Source organism: Puma concolor, chromosome D1, assembly GCF_028749965.1.
Source record: "Puma concolor isolate L17-30 chromosome D1, mPumCon1.1.hap2, whole genome shotgun sequence".
NCBI lineage: Eukaryota > Metazoa > Chordata > Mammalia > Carnivora > Felidae > Puma > Puma concolor.
In genome coordinates this window covers 40,957-60,708 of record NC_141676.1, presented here as the reverse complement: position 1 = coordinate 60,708, position 19,752 = coordinate 40,957, and the positions used below count along the sequence as shown (strand labels likewise).

At 49.5% G+C, this 19,752-nt stretch overlaps 1 protein-coding gene across 2 annotated transcripts; it reads left to right on the top strand.

Moving 5' to 3' along the window:
* Positions 1-16: 16 nt before the first annotated feature.
* Positions 17-19,221, top strand: SIRT3 (sirtuin 3). Of its 2 annotated transcripts, XM_025915612.2 has the most exons (8): positions 19-575; positions 4,584-4,731; positions 5,731-5,919; positions 6,015-6,247; positions 7,833-7,933; positions 13,135-13,296; positions 17,039-17,248; positions 18,690-19,221. In XM_025915612.2, exons 1-8 carry the CDS (start codon positions 521-523, stop codon positions 18,708-18,710), a joined length of 1,119 nt encoding a protein of 372 aa, XP_025771397.1. In that variant the 5' UTR covers positions 19-520; the 3' UTR covers positions 18,711-19,221. The 2 variants fall into 2 exon arrangements, with proteins under 2 accessions (XP_086532577.1, XP_025771397.1); XM_086676451.1 differs by lacking the exon at positions 5,731-5,919 and having other exon boundaries at positions 17-575.
* The last annotated feature ends 531 nt before the right edge of the window (positions 19,222-19,752 follow it).

Genomic DNA, 19,752 nt, shown 5'->3' with positions numbered 1-19,752 from the left:
CGTCGCGCGAGGCAGGCCGGGAGCGTTCCCGCGGCCTGCGGCGCCCGCTGGTTGTCAGGGTAACCGCGCCCTTGCTTTGGAAGAAATTCTCTGCAGGGTTTGTACCGGATTTCCCGCGCAGCTGGCTGTGCCCTTGAGTACGAGGGCCTGGTGGCCCTGTGATGGAGGGCCATCGACAGGCTTTGTGGCCTCGGCCTTTGTGACCAGCAGTTTCCCGTCTCAAACGGGGACCATAATAACAGTAACTTCCTGGACTAAGTGTAAATGTAACTCCTGGCGGTAGTAAGCGCTCGCCAAGTGTTACCATCACCCTCCTGATTGAAAACGGCGGGACAGCAGGTTAGAGAAATGCAGTCTCCTGGTTTGGTGTCCAGGGCCAGAGGCGGGAGCTCAGCAGGCTAGGAAGCCGCCCCCACCTGGCGTCCATCCCAACCTGGGCTCGCGGGGAGGGGCGCGCGGCGGAGGCGGACACGTGGCCCTCGGGGACAAGGTCGCGAGCGGGCGGCGGAGCAGCTGCGACATGGCACGGTGGGTTCGGCCTGCTCTTTGCGCCCTCAGGCTCTGGGGCCCGGCAGGTGAGTGGGCCTCGGTCGGTGGGCGCGGGCCGGCAGCCTCTGGGGTGGGGCGCGGCGGGCAGGGCCCAGGGTGGGGACGAGCACCTCCGCGCAGGCGAGTGGCTGCGGTTCAGTTCCCGGCGAGCGCGGGCGTCGTGCTTTCCCTGCGTGCGTGGCGGGGCACTGCAGAACCTGAAATGTCAAGTTCCTGTTCACGCAGCTCAGTGGATATTCCAGAGGCCGCCGTGGCATGTTTCTTGTTTCTTCTCACGGGATTTAAAAAATTCTTTTTTAATGTTTATTTATTTTTGAGAGAGAGCGAGAGAGAGAGAGAGAGAGAGAGCGAGAGAGCGCGAGCGCGTGCGATTAGGGGAGGGGCAGAGATAGAGACACAGAATCCGAAGCAGGCGCCAGGCTCGGAGCTGTCAGCACAGAGCCTGATGCCGGGCTCGAACTCACCAATGGCAAGACCATGACCTGAGCCAAAGTCAGATGCTTAACCAACTGAACCACTCAGGCGCCCCTTCTCCTGGGTAGTTTTGATGTGTATAAGCAACACTTGTATGTTCATAGTTGACACTTTGTACCTTGCCTTTTATATTTAGCAATATGTCTTGGGAGTTACTTTCATCTCACACATAAACGCTTTCTCAGTCTTTTATACTGATCTGTAGAATTCCTTTTTTTAATTTGTTTTTGTTTCTGTTTTTTTGTATGACTTTTTATTGGAACCACCAGATCTGCCCCAACGAAGAGCTCCCCAGGCCCTGTCGCGCCTTACAAGAAAGGGCTTAGGGTCAAGGAGGAGGGAACTGTTGCTCTTGTCCCCACAGAGGGAGGTCAAGATCTAGCCTCCTCTTCTTGGTGACCATTCAGATTCCTCCCACTGCCTGTCCCTGCTGGGGAAACTGAGGATGCACCGCCCTGCCCTAGGTTGGGCGTGGGATCTGTAGAATTCCATTCTATTGATGCTTCATAATGTATTTAATAATTTTCTTATTTAAGTAGTTTGTAATATTTAGTTATTAGGAATAATGCCGAGGTTCATTGTTTGTACTCACTTTTTGGATAAACTCCTAGTAGTGGAAATCCTGGGTCTAAAGATATATACATTTTTATTGTTCCCCATGCAGTAATTGTACATTTTGGGATCTTTGCTGTTAACCTTAAAAATAAAATGTTAGTTATTGCCAGCAAAATGGATTTATTCAGGAATAGCAGAGAACTCCAAATGAAGACTAGAAGGCTATGGCAAAACCATAGGCAAGTCCTAGGCACAGAGGAGAGAAATGGTGTTTTACAGAGGAAGGGGGATGGGGCTTGGGAAGTCTGTTACAAGCAAAAAGTCCTCCGAAATAAACTGGGAGCTGGAGTGTAGTGCTTCTCATTGGCTCAGAGGCTGGGCTGGCCTCTCATTGGCTGGGCTGTGATGGTCCCTCATTGGCTGGGTTGTTGGGGGAGAGGGAGGGGAGAAAACCCTCCTTCCTTACTCTGGGCTGTGAAGCCCAGGTTTTTTTCCCCATTGGGAATGCAAAGGACTGCGGGGAGTGAGGGGGGGGAGTGAGGGGGTGGGGGGGGGGGGAGTGAGGGGTGCGTGTGAGAGCTCCTCCTGTTGGTCTCCACCGCGTGTCAGTCAGGTTTCCTTTACATCATTGCCTAGAAATTGAATATACATATGGGAATGTCTTAAAGGCCCACAGTTGTTAAGAAACTAACTTAAATGCCCAATAATGAATTAATACTTAAGTAATGGTACATCTACTTGATGCAACCTTACGCAGCTACTAAATGTTGGTGAGGAGTTTAATAGATACCCAGGGGTTTTTCATTTATCCAAGAAACCTTTATTGTACTGGCCAGGTGTCCCACCAAAGTAACCCAGTGCTGACTCTACCTGCCTGAAGAAAGCACCACAGGTGAAGGACTCAGTCCCACAAGCCCGCCCCCAGTTCAGACTCCAATCCAGGTTGTCTCCTGTGCTTCTGACTCACCAGCTATTAATTGGTTTCCATGACCCCCTCCTCTGGTTCTGTCAATTTGCTAGAGCAGCTCACAGAACTTGGAAGACAAGTTGACTTACTAGATTGCAGGTCTATTACAAAGAATATTAAAGGATATGAATGAACGGCCAGATGTAGAGATACATAGGGTGAGGTGTGCAAGGGTCCCTGGACCCTTCTGCACGTGAGTCACCAACCTGGGAGCCCTCAGGACCCCCTCCTTTTGCGTTTTTATGGAGGCTCCAAACCCTCTAATCATAGTTGGCTCCTCCTGGCACCCAGCCCCCATCCTTAGGGCTCTTCCAAAAGTCTCCTCATGGACACAAACCCAGTTGTGGTGTAAAGGGGCTGTTTATGCGGAACAGGACACCCACTTCACCCTCATGGCTCCGAAGGGACTTCAGGAACTGAGGATGGGAGACCAACTGTTGTAACAAAAGATGTTCCCTTTTCTCTTAGAGACTCCAAGGGTTTGGGGATGAAGACCAAAAACATATTTATTCTAAATCACAATGTTACAACTTTAAAAAAAATTTTTTAACGTTTATTTATTATTGAGAGACAGAGAGAGACAGAGCACGAGCATGGGAGGGGCAGAGAGAGGAGGAGACACAGAACCTGAAGGAGGCTCCAGGCTCTGAGCTGTTAGCACAGAGCCCGACGTGGGTCTCGAAGCTACAAACCCAGCGAGATCATGACCTGAGCCAAAGTCAGATGCCCAACTGACTGAGCCACCCAGGCGCCCCATATTACAACTTTTTAAATTCCTTTTGTATTTCTTATAATAAGTTGCATTTGGGAGGAATGTAGTAAATTTTTTGAAGGAAGACTATAGGGGAAGAGTTGTTTTAGATGCTGTGTAAAGTGGGGCGTTTACTAGGTAGAGCTTGAGCCAGATGATTTTCTTTTCTTCCTGACCATCTGGCCAGTTTTCTTTAGAAAATTTCCTTTGGAAACCTCCTCAACTTGCACTCAGAAGAACTGCTTGACAGGTGCTTTCATGCAAGTCTCCGATGCAGCAGACCGTCCTTTAGGGTCTGTGGGCATCTCTGCAGGAGTGTGGGGAGGAGGGGAAGCACTGTGTTCTCTACTGTATTTTCTGTACTTTCTGCTGGGAAAGATCTGCTATAGATCTTCTTAATAAGCAAGATTGTAAAGAATCATTTCCTGCTCTTGACTTGAGCCTCTGAGGCTCAGGGTGTTTGAGTGATGATGGGACATCAGAGCCAGGGCTCTGATTCTCCTTTGGGTGCCCTCAGCTCTGCACGCTTTCCTTTGTCATGTTCCTCGTTCCCTTTACTTACCTTTTAGAAATCTGTTCTTTTGAAAACCAAGATGATGCTTTGTATGCTGGGAGAGGCAACGACACAGAGGCAAGTGGACCGTGAGCAGCAAGCAAACCCCTGACCCCAGAGTGGAGTGTGCAAGGCAGCACAGGGTCACTGCAGGAGAGGAAGGGGTGTCAGTCTCCCTAAAAGGAGCAGGAGCCCGACGAGGGCAAAGTGATTGCTCACTGGGGTTCAGCAGTGGCTTCATGAAGGAGCCTGACATTTGGTCCTGGCCTTGCTGTGGGAGATTTGGACATGCTGAGGTGGAGAAAGGTCATTCAGGCAGGAGCTGATTTTAGGGCATATACAAGAGCTAGGGAGTCGGTTGTTTGGCTGAAACGGGGGGGGGGTGGTATGTAAGAGGGCATAGTGGGGGCTGAAAGTGTCACTGGGGTGGGTATGCTGTGCTAGGGTGGGGAACAGAGCTTCAGGGGAGACCTGAATTGGTTTCGTAAGGGGCAAAAGAACACAAAGACAACATGCAGGAGAGTAAGTTAGGGCCACACTCCTAGAAGATACACTCTGAATTGTCCTGATGTGTATCTGAGATGTGCTTTTAGGGTGCTTATTTCTTGCCTGTATCACAAAAGAGTAAAAGAAACACTCTCGGTTTCCTGTTTTTATGTCTGTATTCACTTTAGACTCATCACTCATTTGGGGAGGGTTGTCGGTTCCATCTGTTGAATCTCTTTTCCCATCAGGGTGGAGGAGTCTCTATCCGGAAGTCAGAGATGTCCCGGGGAAGGGTCATCAAGGGCCTTCCCCTGGAAGAACAGACGCGGTGGCCGCCAGCCTTTGGGGTGTGAGAAAGGCGTCCTGTGCAGTGGGGCTGGCAGCCCTGAACTCTGGGTGAGTTGCCAGGAGATATAGGAGTCATGCAGCTCGGTTAGACGCCAAGCAGGGGCCTGAGCGGCAGATCAGTAAACCCGGGAGGCCTTACCAGGCCCATGTGAGGTGCGGCTCTGGTGCCCCATATTTCCCACAGCTGCAGCCTCGCCTCAGTGGGATGTGTTCAGACCGTGCTATCGGCTTTGTGTTAGTTGTATTGCTTTGTTTTCCCTTCCTGTTGCTTTCTGAGCGTCCCAAGTCCTGAGGCCTCGCTGGAGCCTGTGATTTGTTTATTGTGTCTGGCTCTTTTTTCCTATGGCAGACCATCTCCTATTCCTGATACTTAGCCCTGTGAGTGTTTTGGCTCCTGGCTTCTGCGGGTGACTTGAGAAGTCTTCCGGTGCTTTGCAGAGAGAGCCTGGGCCGAGTGTGCCCACCCCCTTACCTTGGTTGTGGGGTTCCTTTGGCAGCTGCATAATATGAGCAGCTTCCTGAACAGCTGCAGACGTTGAAGATCAAGTCTCTGTGGCAGTGTGAATCCCTAGCTGCCAGGGCATGTTTCTTTCTGGAATGGTCTCTAGAACCACTTTTCCTCCTGATGAGATTCGGTGTAAAGCCTGGGACATTTAGCTTTCTTTAAAGGTCACTGCCTGTTTGTCACATCTCGGGTGTGCTACAGTGTCTGGCTCTGCAGAGAGCATGTCCAGAGCCCCCCACAGAGCCCCCACACCTCTGGTGAGCAACCGTCTTCTTTTCGCACTGGCATTGGGTAACAGGAGTTAAGACGTGACGCGTTCCTTGTTTGCACAGGTCTGACCTGATTTTTTTTGCTCCCAAAGAAGTTTTGATTTTTAAGTTGAGACTTCTTTCTCTTTCAGCCCAGTAGTCATCGATGATGAGGAAGTGATCATCTGGGGGGACAGGAGGGAAGTGTATGGTCATTCTCCATGGTGGGGGTCATGGCAGGGCTAGCATGAGCTTGACTGTCACAGTCACCTGGCCACTCTCCTTTTCTGTCAGCATTACAGGCGGAAGAAGACCTATATCTTCTTCTGCTAGTGCCTCAAGCGTCTTCGGAAGCGGAGGCAACGGCAAGCAGAAGCTCTTTCTCCAGGACGTAGCTGAGCTGATTCGAGCCGGAGCCTGCCAGAAGGCAGTGGTCATGGTGGGGGCCGGCGTCAGCACGCCCAGCGGCATTCCGGACTTCAGGTGCCCTGCAGTGCCTAGCTAGATCCTCCCTCGCCACCCTGGTCCGCTGCACGGCCCGCCTCACGGGGCTCAGGGCGTCTTGCCCCTCCTTGCAGGTCTCCAAGGAGCGGCCTGTACAGCAACCTGCAGCGGTACGACCTCCCATACCCTGAGGCCATTTTCGAGCTCACTTTCTTCCATCACAACCCCAAGCCCTTTTTCGCTCTGGCCAAGGAGCTGCACCCCGGGAGCTACAGGCCCAATGTCATACACTATTTCCTCCGCCTGCTCCACGACAAGGGGCTGCTTCTGCGGCTCTACACACAGAACATCGATGGGCTCGAGAGAGGTGAGCTCTCCACCTGTCCACGCCTCTTCTTCTGCAGGGACCGCTTCTCCCCTCCCCTGTGACTCATTTCAAGCCGGCTTGTTTTGCCTTCATCCCTGACAGAAATGTCCACTGTGTGTTTAAGGGCCACTGTCGGGACCTCGTTGGTGGACCTGATGTCTTGGCATACTTGTTGGGCTATGAGTTTTGGATGGAGCTAAAGGTGACACTTGAGAGCTTTAGTTTGCTAATCTGATATGACGATTTCTTTTTTTTTTTTAATTAAAAAATTTTTGTTAATGTTTATTTATTTTTGAGACAGAGACAGAGCGTGAGTGGGGGAGGGGCAGAGAGAGAGGGAGACACAGAATCCGAAGTGGGCTCCAGGCTCCGAGCTGGCAGCACAGAGCCCGACGCGGGGCTCGAACTCACGAGCCCCGAGATCGTGACCTGAGCTGAAGTCGGACGCTCAACCGACTGAGCCACCCAGGAGCTCCGGTGATGATTTAGTTTTCAAGAAATTTATTGTGAAATGTTTTGAGCACAGAAAAGTAGAGAGAACGTAACGAGCCCTCACGTCCTCCTCACAGCCAGTCCTCACTTCATCTGTGTCTTCTTTCCCCCACCTTTTCTCTCACCCCGTTATTTTGAGCAGATCCCTCGCATCATAAACTTAATCTGTAAACAATCTGTAAGTACTTCAGCGGGTAGCTCTAGAAAATAAAGATTTAAAAATCATAACTACGATATCATAACTACGATATCGAAGAAATCACTATTAATGCCTTAGAATTACCAAACTCTGTGTGTAATGATTTCCTGACTGTCCCGAGGGCGGCCACAACCAGTGATTCACAGATCGTACTGGCTGCTGACCGCATCTTAGAGAAGCATGGCTGAGCCTTTCTCTTATGGGCAGATTCCAACGAGTGCTGACTCTTAGTGAGCCAGCATCCGCTCAGCCAGGCTGCAGACATCTGGTGATTTGAAGAAAGTAGTCTCCTCAACTCCAGGAAAATAATTCCTTGCCAGAAGGATTCTGCAGCTTGCAGCCCCATAGGCAGCAGTGGAACCCCTGTGGGGGCGACCTCTTCTTCTGGAGTTGCAGCAGGCAGGCCCGTGCGAAGGCGCGAGCTCTGGCTTGTGGGCTGTAGCGTATGGAGATTTATGACCATGGCGGGGATAGCGGAAGCCACTTGCAGCTGGGACTGTCTGTCCACCCACAGCCCAGAAGCTGACAGTGGGAACAGACAACTGTCATAATAAGTTACCTCTGTTTTTCTATAGTTTTTTGGAAACTGTCTTTGTACTGTTTTTTCACTTTTACTGGGTATCTGTAGAATAGAAAATGTTTTCCTAGTTATTAAATATAATTTTATCTGAACTTACATCAAACTTGTTGACAGGCCTCATTTTAACCTTGGTTTGGCTCCATCGGTGCTCATTCTGGTCAGTGGGGCGTCATCTGGAGATGGTGGAGGCAGGGACACCAGGCTCGCACGAGGGCTGTGACTGCCTCTGGGGACCTGCCAGGCTCGGAGCCATGCTTGGGGGCCTGTGCACCCACCCCAGAGCCAGCAGCACTTTGCTTTGGCTTGAATTTCAGTGGCTGGCATCCCTGCCTCCAAGCTGGTTGAAGCTCACGGATCCTTTGCCTCTGCCACGTGCACTGTCTGCCGAAGGCCCTTCCCAGGGAAGGACGTTTGGGTGAGTTGTCATGCTGGCAGTTCTCTCCCTTCTGCACTCTGCGGTGGGAGTGATCTGGAGAAGTGACGTTTTATAAGCATTGTATTAGAAGAACAACAGAACAGTAATGGTGTGAAATGTTTTTCTTTATTTTTAAATTGGAAAAGTAATATATGCCTGTCAAAAATTAAGAGATATGTGGGGAGATAAGGCATATGTAGGGAAATGGGGAAAATGTATTTCCCTTCAGCCGATTCCTATAGCCCACTTTAACAGTTTGGTATGTAATGTTACAAGCCTTTAAAAAAAAGGGGAGGGGCGTGGCACCTGGGTGGCTCAGTCGATTAAGAGACTGACTCTTGATTTGGGCTTAGGCCATGATCTCATGGTTCATGAGTTCAAGCCCCTTGTCAGGCTCCGTGTGGAGCCTCCTTGGGATTCTCTCTCTCCCTTTCTCTCTGCCCCTCCCCCACTCCTCTCTCTCCCTCTTTCTCTCTCACAAAATAAATAAATAAGCTTTAAAAAAATTAAAAAAAGGTATATGTAAACATACATGATCATATCTATGTACCTACAACACACAGTGACAATTTTTTTTTTTTTTTTTTTTTTTTAGCTACAGGATTATTAACCTTAATCTACAACCTGCTCTGTTACAGAACAAAATTTCATGGATTTATCGTGTCAATAACCACAGCTCCGCTTACTGTTTTTAGTAACTAGAGTAATACATTTAGCCATTCACCTACTGTGGGACATTTTTTGATGTTTGTGATTTTTACTATTAAAAATAATGCATCAGTGACACTGATGCTTATACCCTTGTGTACTTCTGGCAATATTTCTGTAGGATGGGTTTCTCAAAGTGCAATAGGACAAGCTGGAAAATTTTAAATAAAGATGAAGGTCTGAAATATTGATGAGGTATAGGGCCTTGTCTTTTACTTTTCAATGATGTGAAATTCACATAACCGTAAAATTAAACATTTTTAAACCTGTTTTTTTTTTAAGTTTATTTCTTTTTAAGAGAGAGAGAGAGAGAGCAAGAACAGGGGAGGGGCAGAGGGAGAGGGAGACACAGAATCCAAAGCAGGCTTCAGGCTCTGAGTTGTGTGCACAGAACCTGATGTGGGGCTCGAACTCACAAACTGTGAGATCATGACCTGAGCTGAAGTTGGATGTTTAACCAACTGAGCCACCCAGGCGCCCCCGTAAAATTAAACATTTTAAAGTATGTAATTCATTGGCATTTAATATATTCACAGTGTCGTGCAAACACCACCTCTGATTCCAGAACATTTTCATCACCCTAAAGGAAAACCCTTTACCCACTACTCGGTCAACGCTTCCCAGCACAATCCCTGGCAACCACTGATCCGTTTATTGTCTCCATGGTTTTGCCTTTTCCAGAATGTCAGAGTTGGAATCATACAGTGAGCAGCCTTTTCAGACTGACTTCCTGCACTTACTAAGATGCATTTACATTTCCTCCTTGTCTTTTCATGGCTTCATAGCTCATTTCTTTTTAGTGCTGAATAATATTCCCTTGTCTAGATGGACCACAGTTTATCCATTTATGTCCTGAAGGGCACTTTGGTTGTTCCTAGGTTTTGGCATTTGTTAATAAAGCTGCTATAAACATCTGTGTGCAGGTTTTTGTGTGGATATAAGTTTTTCAACTCATGTGGGTAAATACCAAGGAATCTGATTGCTGGATTGTATTGTAAGAGCATGTTAGCTTAGTGCCTTCCAGTGTGGCTGTACCATTTTGCATTTCCACCAGCAATGATGAGAGCAGCACCTGGTGTCGTCAGAGTTCTAGAGTTTAGCTGTTGAGATAGGTGTGCGATGGTATCGTCTTATGCAATTCCATGATGACGTAAGTAATGGAATATCTTCTTTAAAAAAAATTTGTTTTTGTTTTGGAGAGAGAGCATGAAGTGAGGAGAGGGGCAGAGCGAATATTAAGCAGACTCCGTGCTCAGCAGTGTGGAGCTTGATGTGGGGCTTGATCCCACGACCCTGGGATCGTGACCTGAGCCGAAATCAAGAGTCTGATGCTCAGTCGACTGAGTCACGTAGGCGCCCCATGGAATATTTTTTCAAATGCTCGTTTGCTACCTGTATATCGTCTTTGGCGAGCTGTGTATTTAGTTCTTTGGCCCATGTTTTAATTAGGTTGCTGATTTTCTTATTGTTGAGTTTTAAGAATTTTTTGTGTATTTTGTATAGCAGTCCTTTATCAGAGGAGGATATTCTTTATCTGTGGAGGACAGGGAGAGACCAAAGAGGTGGCCACTCTAGGTTTGTAGGTGGCAGTTTAGTAAGTAAGAGAACTTATGTGCGAGGCTCCTCCTGGGCAGCAGCAAGACAACCAGATCCCTGCACCCACCTCCACATCTGACAGGTTTATAATGAGGCCTTAACTGGGCTCGGTCACGTCTACTGTGCACATCACCACCTCCAGGCTGTGTCCTTGAGCAGTCTCCGGGACGGGGAAGGCAAGTGGAACCCGCGTTCCAAGGACGGGGGAGGGGGGAGTGAGGAGCTCCCAGGTGCCGGGTCCAGGCCACAGGTCAACTGGCAGTTTCGTCTTTTGATGACCTTCCCCAATACTCAGTGGTGATTTCTTGCAAGTATTCTAGCATCTTGCCAAAACTTAGGCATCTGTTTCTTTAAATCCCTTCCAGGATGTTCCTATTAGGATGCTTTCATCCAGTGTTTGGCCCGACCCTCACCAACACGCATGTGGACCCATTGATATAAATCTGAGCACTCATATTAGTAAATTTGAATAACTATGTTAAATTCTTCAGCAAATTTATGGGGTCTCAGTCACTTTAGGAAACTCTTTCACTATGGCTCAAAACTCAGCCTTAATCCAGGCAACGTAAGCAATGTGGCGTTCTTCGGGACCCCCAGCAGAGTTAACTGTAGAGGGGTAGGTATTAATAGGCTTGGGAGAGGAGGGGTGAGGAGAAGTTTGGAGGGAAAAGGAAGCTCAGCAAAAGGGTTAGAATGGGAGATGGGTAGAGGGGGTGTTGGGGACAGTGAGGAGAGAAGAGAGGGAAACGGTGCCAGAGGCGGGGCCTGAGCGCAAGGCCGCCCCACCTGTCAAGAGACAAAGAAGATGGGGAGGGGACAAGGCCTCAGAAGCCATGTGGACATCTTTCAATTGTTTGCCTGCCTCGGTTAGTTTACAAATAGTACTTTGCAAAAAGGCAGACTTTGAATCCAAAAACTGTTTGGGAGCCTCAAGGTATCAATGAAAATAAGCATCCAATTCAGTTTTGACAATTTTAGAACCCATGGCTGTCCGATTGAGTTCTGAGGAAGGGAATTTTGGGGAGCTCGAAAGTTCCCCATAATGGCCATTGAAGTTGTAAATTGTTTTTTGTTAAGTTAGTCCATATAAGAATGCACGTGAGGAGGGAGCACAGTTTTTAATCATGGAACCGGCGGGGCTCCCAGAAGAGTGGGGGCAGGGGCACCCTCAAAGCATTTTGATCACTGGAATCCCATTTCCCAGAGGCTTTTCTCCAGAGCCAAGAGGAAAATTCCTGAACAGCACAGCCCCAGTAGGAATAGCCGGGCTCTAGAAAGGAGTCAGACAAAGGCCACATGAGTACTCTCTGAAAGCATGAAGCCTTAGAGCAGGTCCCGAATAAAGTCTGGAGAGCTCAAAACAGAGAGTGAAGCACAAATCCAGGCAAAAACTCACATTCAAACCCCAGGGTTGGTGAGGAAGCAGTGAGCCCAGCTGGCGCTGAGGGTGCTGGCACCTGTTTGTTTGCTCACCAGCCTCAGTCGCTGGGTGGGGTTGGGGATGTGTGTGTGGGTCCTTCCTGCATCCCACTTCTGACACCTAGTAATGTTTTCCTTAAAAATAGCCCTTTCAGTTATTTTACCAGGGAAATGGGTTTATTCAGGAATAGTAGAAAATTGCTATTTGGGACAAGCAAGCTATGACAAAACTGTAGGCAAGTCCAGCCAACAAAGGAGAGGGACATTATTTGATGGAGAGGAGGGAGGGAGTTTGGAGGGACTGGAGAACCAGGTCATGGAGTTGATGTTGTCTTGCTCGCTGAGTCACTGGAGTGGTTGATTAGATGTAGGGGAGGTGGTGCATTTCTTCCCTGGTTGGGCCTGTCATTGGTGGTTCTCTCCTGTTGAGGGTTCTTCTGTTGGGTCTACAGTTGACACTTCTTTGTGTGATTGATGGTGAGTGGTATGGCTCCTTCCAGCCTCCTGAGTCCACATTAGCAAGATCTCCCTGTATTAATTTTCATAATGCTCAGCTGTTTGTTGAAGAGGAGAAATTTGGTTGACTGTGCTTATGTGAGTCTGCTTCTAGGGTTTCTGGTCTGGTCCTTCACTAGTGCCACAGTCTTGATTCCTTTTTTTTTTTTTTTTTAAGTTTTTATTTAAATCCAGGTTAGGTAACACACAGAGTTATATTAGTTTCAGGTGTGCAATATAGTGATGAAACACTTCAATACATCGCCTGTTGCTCAACACGAATGTCCTCCTTAATTCCCATCCCCTATTTAGCCCATCTCTCAAACCCCTCCCCTCTGGTAACCATCAGTGTGTTCTCTGTAGTCAAGAGTCTGTTTCTTGGCTTGCTCCCCCCCTCTTTCTCCCTTTATTAAGAGCCATCTTTTATTTATTTGTTTTAAATTTATTTATTTATTTTGAGAGAGCACACATGACTGGGGGAGAGGCAGAGAGAGGGAGGGAGGCAGGCAGAGAGAGAGAGAGAGAGAGAGAGAGAGACAGACAGACCCAAGCAGGCTCCACGCTGTCAGCATAGAGCCCAATGCGGGGCTCAAACTCACAAACTGTGAGATCATGACCTGAGCTGAAAACAGGAGTCAGATGCTTAACCAACTGAGCCACCCAGACACCCTAAGAGGCATCTTTTATTTATTTATTTATTTATTTATTTATTTATTTATTTATTTAAAATTTATTTATTTTGGAGACAGAGCATGAGCAGGGGAGGGGCAGAGACAGAGGCAGACACAGAATCAGAAGCAGGCTCCAGGCTCTGAGCTGTCAGCACAGAGCCTGACGTGGGGCTTGAACTCACGGACTGTGAGATCATGACCTGAGCTGAAGTCAGACGCTCGACCGACGGAGCCACCCAGGCACTCCAAGAGCCATCTCTTAAAGTGTGTTGTGATATCTTCCTTGGTTCATTTTCTATTTGTGTTACACAGGATGAAGTGATGGTGGACAGGATCCCCCGCTGTCCAGTCTGCACTGGCATCGTGAAGCCCGACATCGTGTTCTTTGGGGAGACACTGCCCCAGAGGTTCTTGCTACATGTGGTTGATTTCCCCATGGCAGATGTGCTGCTTATCCTCGGGACCTCCCTGGAGGTTTGTCCACAGGCCCAGTGGTGGGCTGAGTGTGTGGGGAGGAGGCTAGGAAGATAGGGTGGAAGAGGTGGGGCTGATGGGCCAGCTCCAGCTGCTCTCAGAGCCCCCTGGTGTCCCAGCTTCAGAAGATGAATGGGTTCATCTGGTGCGGAAGCAGAGGTATTCCCGGCCTAGGGAGTGGAAGCCTGGGCAGAATGGGGAGGAGGGAGGATGCTCAGCTTTGGAGGTGCTGTCAGTGTGGGTGGGGCACAGCATGTGAAGGGAAGGGAGAAGGGAGGGGTGTGGACAGATAGAGAGGGACAGACTTCCCAGGCCACATCACAGAGGCCAATTTTGTGCTAGAAGCAGTGATAGACTTGAAAGGATTGGACCAGGGACATAGCTTGTGCCTCTTGGGTCAGAGAGAGATCGTTGATGAGTGGGATGGGGATTGAAGCAAGATGTCCAGGAGGGCTAGTCCTCAAGAAGGCAGGGCTGTGGGCACAGTCCGACCACGTGACTGAGAGAGGGCAGGGAGAGGGACTGGCTGCACCAGGGACAGGGGAGGGAGTGGTCTGGCTGTCTGTGGGTCCTCAGGGCATTTGTTGGTAAGGAGGAATTTAGAGGGAGGGTGCCGAGCTCAGTTCTGCACATGTGTGTTTGAGGTGCCTGGGAGAGACTCATGGACACATTCCAGAAGCTATTCTGCATCTGGATCTGGGGCTCAGGAACTTTGTAAAGGAATCAAGAGCAAGAATGAGACCCTGCAATGAGCTCTGCCTAATTGGATGTAAGCAGCAAGGGCCAGAAAGGCCTGTATTCAGGGCCCGGGCAGCCACGGAGGCCTAGAGTGGTGTGCCCGCTGTTCCAGTGCTTTGGACAGACACAGTAAGATGGTGTAAGCAAGTGACACAGTTTTAGATGACGGCAGTTGGAGAAGTAACAAATGGGACAGGAAGGCTGGGAAGGGTTGTGAACTGGTCGTGATATCAACGTGGTTGGTTTGCACGGCCGAGTCAGGAAGGTGACCTTGGAGCTGAGGCCAGGGAGATGCAGGTGTCAGCTGAGGGTGTCTGGCGGTGGAAACTGCCCGTGACCAGCAGTGACAAAGGTCTGACCTCCCGACCCTGTGGGTGCTGTGTTGTGAGTGTGCCATGGCGCACGGTGAGGTGGTGGGAGAGCCTGTAGAGGCCTTGCAGGTGGTGTCCAGGTGGCGGCGGTGGTTGGCCAGGTAACGCTGCAGAGGGCATTGGCGCCCAGGTGTTTAAAGGAACGCTGGGTGGGAGAGTGTGGACCCCCGCAGGGCTCCGGGCTTGTGACCTGAGTGACCACAAGGATGGAGCTGGTTTCTGAGACGGAGAAGCCTAGTGGGCAGGTTGGGGGATCTTGGCCTCCGGCACACCGATTCGAGGGCTGTTTTGGGCTGTCGAGTGGATGAGGGCGGTGGGCAGGTGGATTCCTGCATCTGGAGTCCAGGAAGGAGCAGAGGTATGACCTGGGGTGGCGCAGCGAGCAGCCAGAAGAGCCCAGAGCGTGGACAGACCCATGATGCCCACCCTGGGCCTGGTTGGAGGGCTGGGCCTAGGGGACAGGCAGAGGGCCAGGGCCATGGTGCCAGCGGCATGTGGTGCCGAGTCTGGCTGCCCTGTGCTGGCTACTGGCGATGGACATTGGGGCCACCAGCCCTCCCGTATTTTTTAAGTGAAATGAAAATAGCCTTTCTCTTTGATTCTAAAAGTACCACATGCTTGTTTTTAAAAATTTACGCATTAGGTAGAGATGCAGAGTGAATTAAAGAATCTCTTCTGTTCTACCAGCACCGTGAGTGTTTTGCTGTGTTCTCACAGGCTTCTGCGCTGCACAGATGTGGTGATCTTAACCAGAAGTGCAGAGAGACCTAGCTTGTCAGCACCCCTAGTGTCCCTGACAAATGCCGATACAAGGTTCCAGTCGGGAGCCCCAAAGCAGAGTGCTTGTCTGTAAGCACTGAGCAATCCGCAGTGTGGCTTAGACTTTATCTCATATGCCGTGTGGAGGAAATATTAATGCACTTGGTTATGGATCACCCCTCCGGATGTCACTGAGGTGTGACATAATATATAGTATATAAATCATGTGACGTTTTCTAAAATGTGAAATATTCTGAATTCTGGAACACACCCAGATCCAAGAGGTTTGTTTTTTTTTGTTTTTTTTTTTTTTTACTGTAGGGAGAGAGAGTGCACACAAGTGGGAGAGGGGCAGAGGGGGAGAGAGAGAGAGAGGGAGAGAGAGAGAGAGAGAGAGAGAGAGAGAGAGAGAGAGAGAGAGAATCTCAAACAGGTTCCATGCTCAGTGCAGATCCTGACGTGAGGCTCGATCCCATGAACTGTGAGATCGTGACCTGAGCCGAAATTAAGAGTTGGATGCTCAACTGACTGAGCCACCCAGGTGCCCCTGAGCCCTGAGAGTTTTAAGATAGGGATGACAGATGTATGACAAAATTTATTGTTGATGGGCAACAAAAATAGTAGATTTTATATTAAGAATGATGTAGTGAATAACCACATGTATACACATTTGCACATTCATGTGAGTACTTTTGTAGCAAAGAAATATTGAGAAGTTGCTTTCCAGAAAGATACACTAATTACATTGCCACCAACAGATGTGGGCCATTTTCCCACATCCTCACTGACAGCAAACATTACCTGTCTTTAAGTTTTCATCCATCTGATTGGCTAGAAAGAAATAAGTGTGTATGTGAGAGAGAGAGAAAGGGAGGGGATATTTACCATGTCTGTAATTAAGAGTGAAGTTCGTCTTTTCATGTTTATTGATGACCGTGTTCTCGTTGGATTGCATATTTGTATCTCTTGTCCATTTTTCATTAAATTATTTTCTTAGTTGGTCTATAAATTAGCAATATAAATTCATTAAATAAAATGTTTATAAATTAGTTTAGCAATTAGAAATATAAACTATTTGTCACATGTTGCAAATATTTTTGCAGTTTGTTTACGATGATAAAGTTTAAAAAATTATTTTTCTGCATAGTATTTTTATGTAGATGATAATGTGACAGTATTACATAGTCAGACCTGTCATGAGTTTCCTTTGTCTGATCTGACTTCACTATCAGGCCTGAAAAGTCCTTCCCTACCTTTACTTATGAACCCTAAACTTTCTTTAAGAACTATTTTGTTTACATTTAAACCTTTCACTCATTTGAAATTTTTTCAATGAAGGCAGGAGTTGAGCATTTTCGTCCCAGATAATGATCCAGTCTCAATACCATTTAATAATCTGTTTCTAATTTCTAATGGAAATTTCACTTGGAAGCAGCATGAAGAAGGCCAAAGTCACCGAGTTAGGACTCTCTGGAGGTCTGGATGGTGAGGGCTGTGGAAAAGTGGGGCACCCTCTCTGCTGGGCATGTCAGGAGCCCTCTGTGGGGCCAGGTCCTTGCTCCCAGGGAGCGTGGGTGGCCCAACCAGATGCTGCTGGGAGGAGGGTAAGGTGGAGCATAGTTGCTGGAGCTCAGATGTGCCTGGGCAGAGAGACCCACAGAGGCCAAGACACGTGGGAGGCAGAAAGAGGGACGCGGGCAGGAGGGAGGCTCGGGAAGGGAGGAACCCAAGCATGGAGACTAAGCTGACAGTGTGACGGGAAGAAATGAAATAAGTGGTGAGTTTTCCCTGTACCCGAGGTCTTACTGTCAGTCTGTGTCCCGAGGGGCTCAGAGGGTGGGCACTGTGCTCCTCACTTTTGGGCAATTTTTCAGGTAGAACCTTTTGCCAGCTTGTCTGAGGCCGTGCGGAGCTCGGTGCCCCGACTGCTCATCAACCGGGACCTGGTGGGGCCCTTTGCTTGGCGTCCTCGCAGCAGGGACGTGGTCCAGCTGGGGGATATGGTTCACAGCGTGGAAAGGCTGGTGGAGCTTCTAGGCTGGACAGAAGAGTTGCGGGACCTCATGCGGCAGGAAGCCGAGAAGGTACGGACTGTGAGAGGGTCATCTCCAGGGCTGCCTTCCTCACTGCTTGGGGGTCTGGGCCGACCTGGTGTGGAACCATGTCTGGCTAAAACAGAACTAGCAAATACTGGCTGTTCATCCCGTACCGGCCGCTGCCCAGGGCCACCTCCGTGTGGACATGAAGAAGGGATGCTAGATGGCTGCTCTCCACTGGCAGAGCCGTGACTTGGTCCCGGTGGACTGGGGTTGTCCTCGCATCACAGAGCAGCATTGCCTTTTGTCCCTAAAATAAAGCGGCACCAAACAGCTCCAGGCCAAGGTGCGGCTCTGAGCCGAAGTTTGAGGAGCTGAAGTCTGTGCCTGTGTGGTGTGGGATGAAGCCCACCTCGGGGAGGCTTTCGGGAGATCATCAGTGTGAGAGCCGTTGGCCTGACAATGTGCTGAGGGTGGAAAGCCAAAGACCCTTGGTACCTTCCAGGTTTCCGACCTGTAACAAGTGAACTTACAGAAAATGCAGTTTCCCATAAGAATCAGCATGTGTAGCCTTGATGTGAGAGGTTGTTTTCTAAAGGAGGCAGCATTAAGCATTTGAAGTCCGTTTGTCTCACAGGGACAATCATGTGACAGTGCCCAAAGGGGACGGGGCAGAGGTCTGGGGACAGCCTTACTCTTCAGCTGTGACTGCCTCAGGGCTCAGGGCCGTGGGTCAGGCCTTCCCCTCACCTCCACTGGCAGTGGCCCCAAGCAGCTGGTTTCTTACCAAGTTGAACCCAAGAGAGAAGAATAAGGCTTATTAAGGATAGGAGACTTCACGCTTTGTTTCCACACGCAGTGGACATCATGGCCACGTTTTTTCTAGCCTTCCACTCCAGAGTTTGGCTCTAATGGCTAACATGTAGGCTGGCGTCACTCGTCCTCTCAATTGAAATGCCAGTTATGCTGCTCGGTCGTTTGAGGGAAGCAGAGAGTGCAGGTAGCACTGAAGCGTGTACCTCACAGGCTGAGAGGAGGGTAGATGCCCTGGTCAGACCCGCCTGGCCGCTTCCTGGCTCTGGCGTCCCACTGCCATACAGGAACAACACTAAGTCACGTGGCCCCGGGGATTTGACCTGTGCATTTTCTGGTCTTACAGAAATCTATGTAAGGTGGGTCCTGGTCTTAGGGGTTTATGTATTTAAAAAGAGGTGCCATCCAAGAGTAAACGTCAAGGGACGGGCTGCAGTCCAGTTTGGGTTGCTTTGCCAAAGAGTGCCTAATCTTGAGCACGTGAGCTCCAGAACATTTCACATGGTTACTTAAATGAAGCCCTCCATTTAGCCACCCAGTTTTGCCCAGCCCTGCTGGCATCATGTTACTTTGGCTCAACAGCAGCACAGGCAGAGGCAGAAAAGCTTTTGTTTTATGATAGTTCAAACCCAGGCCCTGAGATCTGCAGGACTGATTTCCCTTCTTTGTGTTCCAGCTCAATGGACGGGACAGATAGGGTGATGGCTGGTCCCCCCACCACTCCCGGGACCAGAAATGGTTCCATGGAGTCACTGCCCACCGCTAAAGAAACAGTTTTGGCTGGACTGGAACCTGCGGCCTAAGGAAGAATGAGGCTGCCCAGGTCACGAGCTCTGTGCCGACCCGTCGTGTTGTGCTCACATCACAGGCCACCCGTCACACTGGCACCTTTCTGCTGTTGGGACTCTTCAGTCTGCTGAGGCTGACTGCAAAAGCTTTGACAGCTTCAACTCAAACAGACCAACGGAAAGCCCCGACTGGATCAGCCATGTGTCCAGGTCTCCATCCGAAGGGCTCGGCATCTTGGTCTGTTAGAAGGACCCAGTCTCTGGCTGAGTGGCCTTAGTCACTCCCAAGGCATGGTCCTGGGTCCCAAGTAATAGAATAGGGTCCTTTAGTATGTTGGTCTCCTTGGTAATGTTATTTTTAATTAAAGAAACTTTATTCATTTCTGGCATGAAATAAACTCTTTGGTCTCCTTAAGGGAATACAGGTGTTAACAGTGGCTGTAGAAAGGGGACCTTGAGGGGTGTGTGGGCATTCCTCCCACTAGAATAACCCAAGGATGGAGAACGTGCCCCTGGATTCACCCTGGAGGTGAGCCCAGTGCCACTTCCCACGGAGCACCAGCACCCCTCGCGGAAGGGCGTCAGGCCATGTTCACTCTGCTCCGGCATCTAACCACCCCGTCCCCACTCTCCACCAGGCCTTCCCAATAATGCCTCTAGGATTAACATCTAAGTTATGGAAGGCCTTAAGTCATTTAGAAACCTTGGCTGGTCCCCAGCCAGACATGTTCTCAGGCCATACTTCCTGCACCTGCACAGGCCCCGTCTGCTGGGGTTGCCCCAAGGCCCAGCATGGATAGCACCGCCAGGCACATCATCCTGACCCCTGGCTCCCACCCTGCGTGTGCTCCCTTGGGCGCTGTTTCACCAGCTGCCACGCGTTTAAGAGAGTCCTCAGAGAGGGTCTGGTGGCCTCCACAAGAACAAAAGACATGAATGATGATCTAGGAA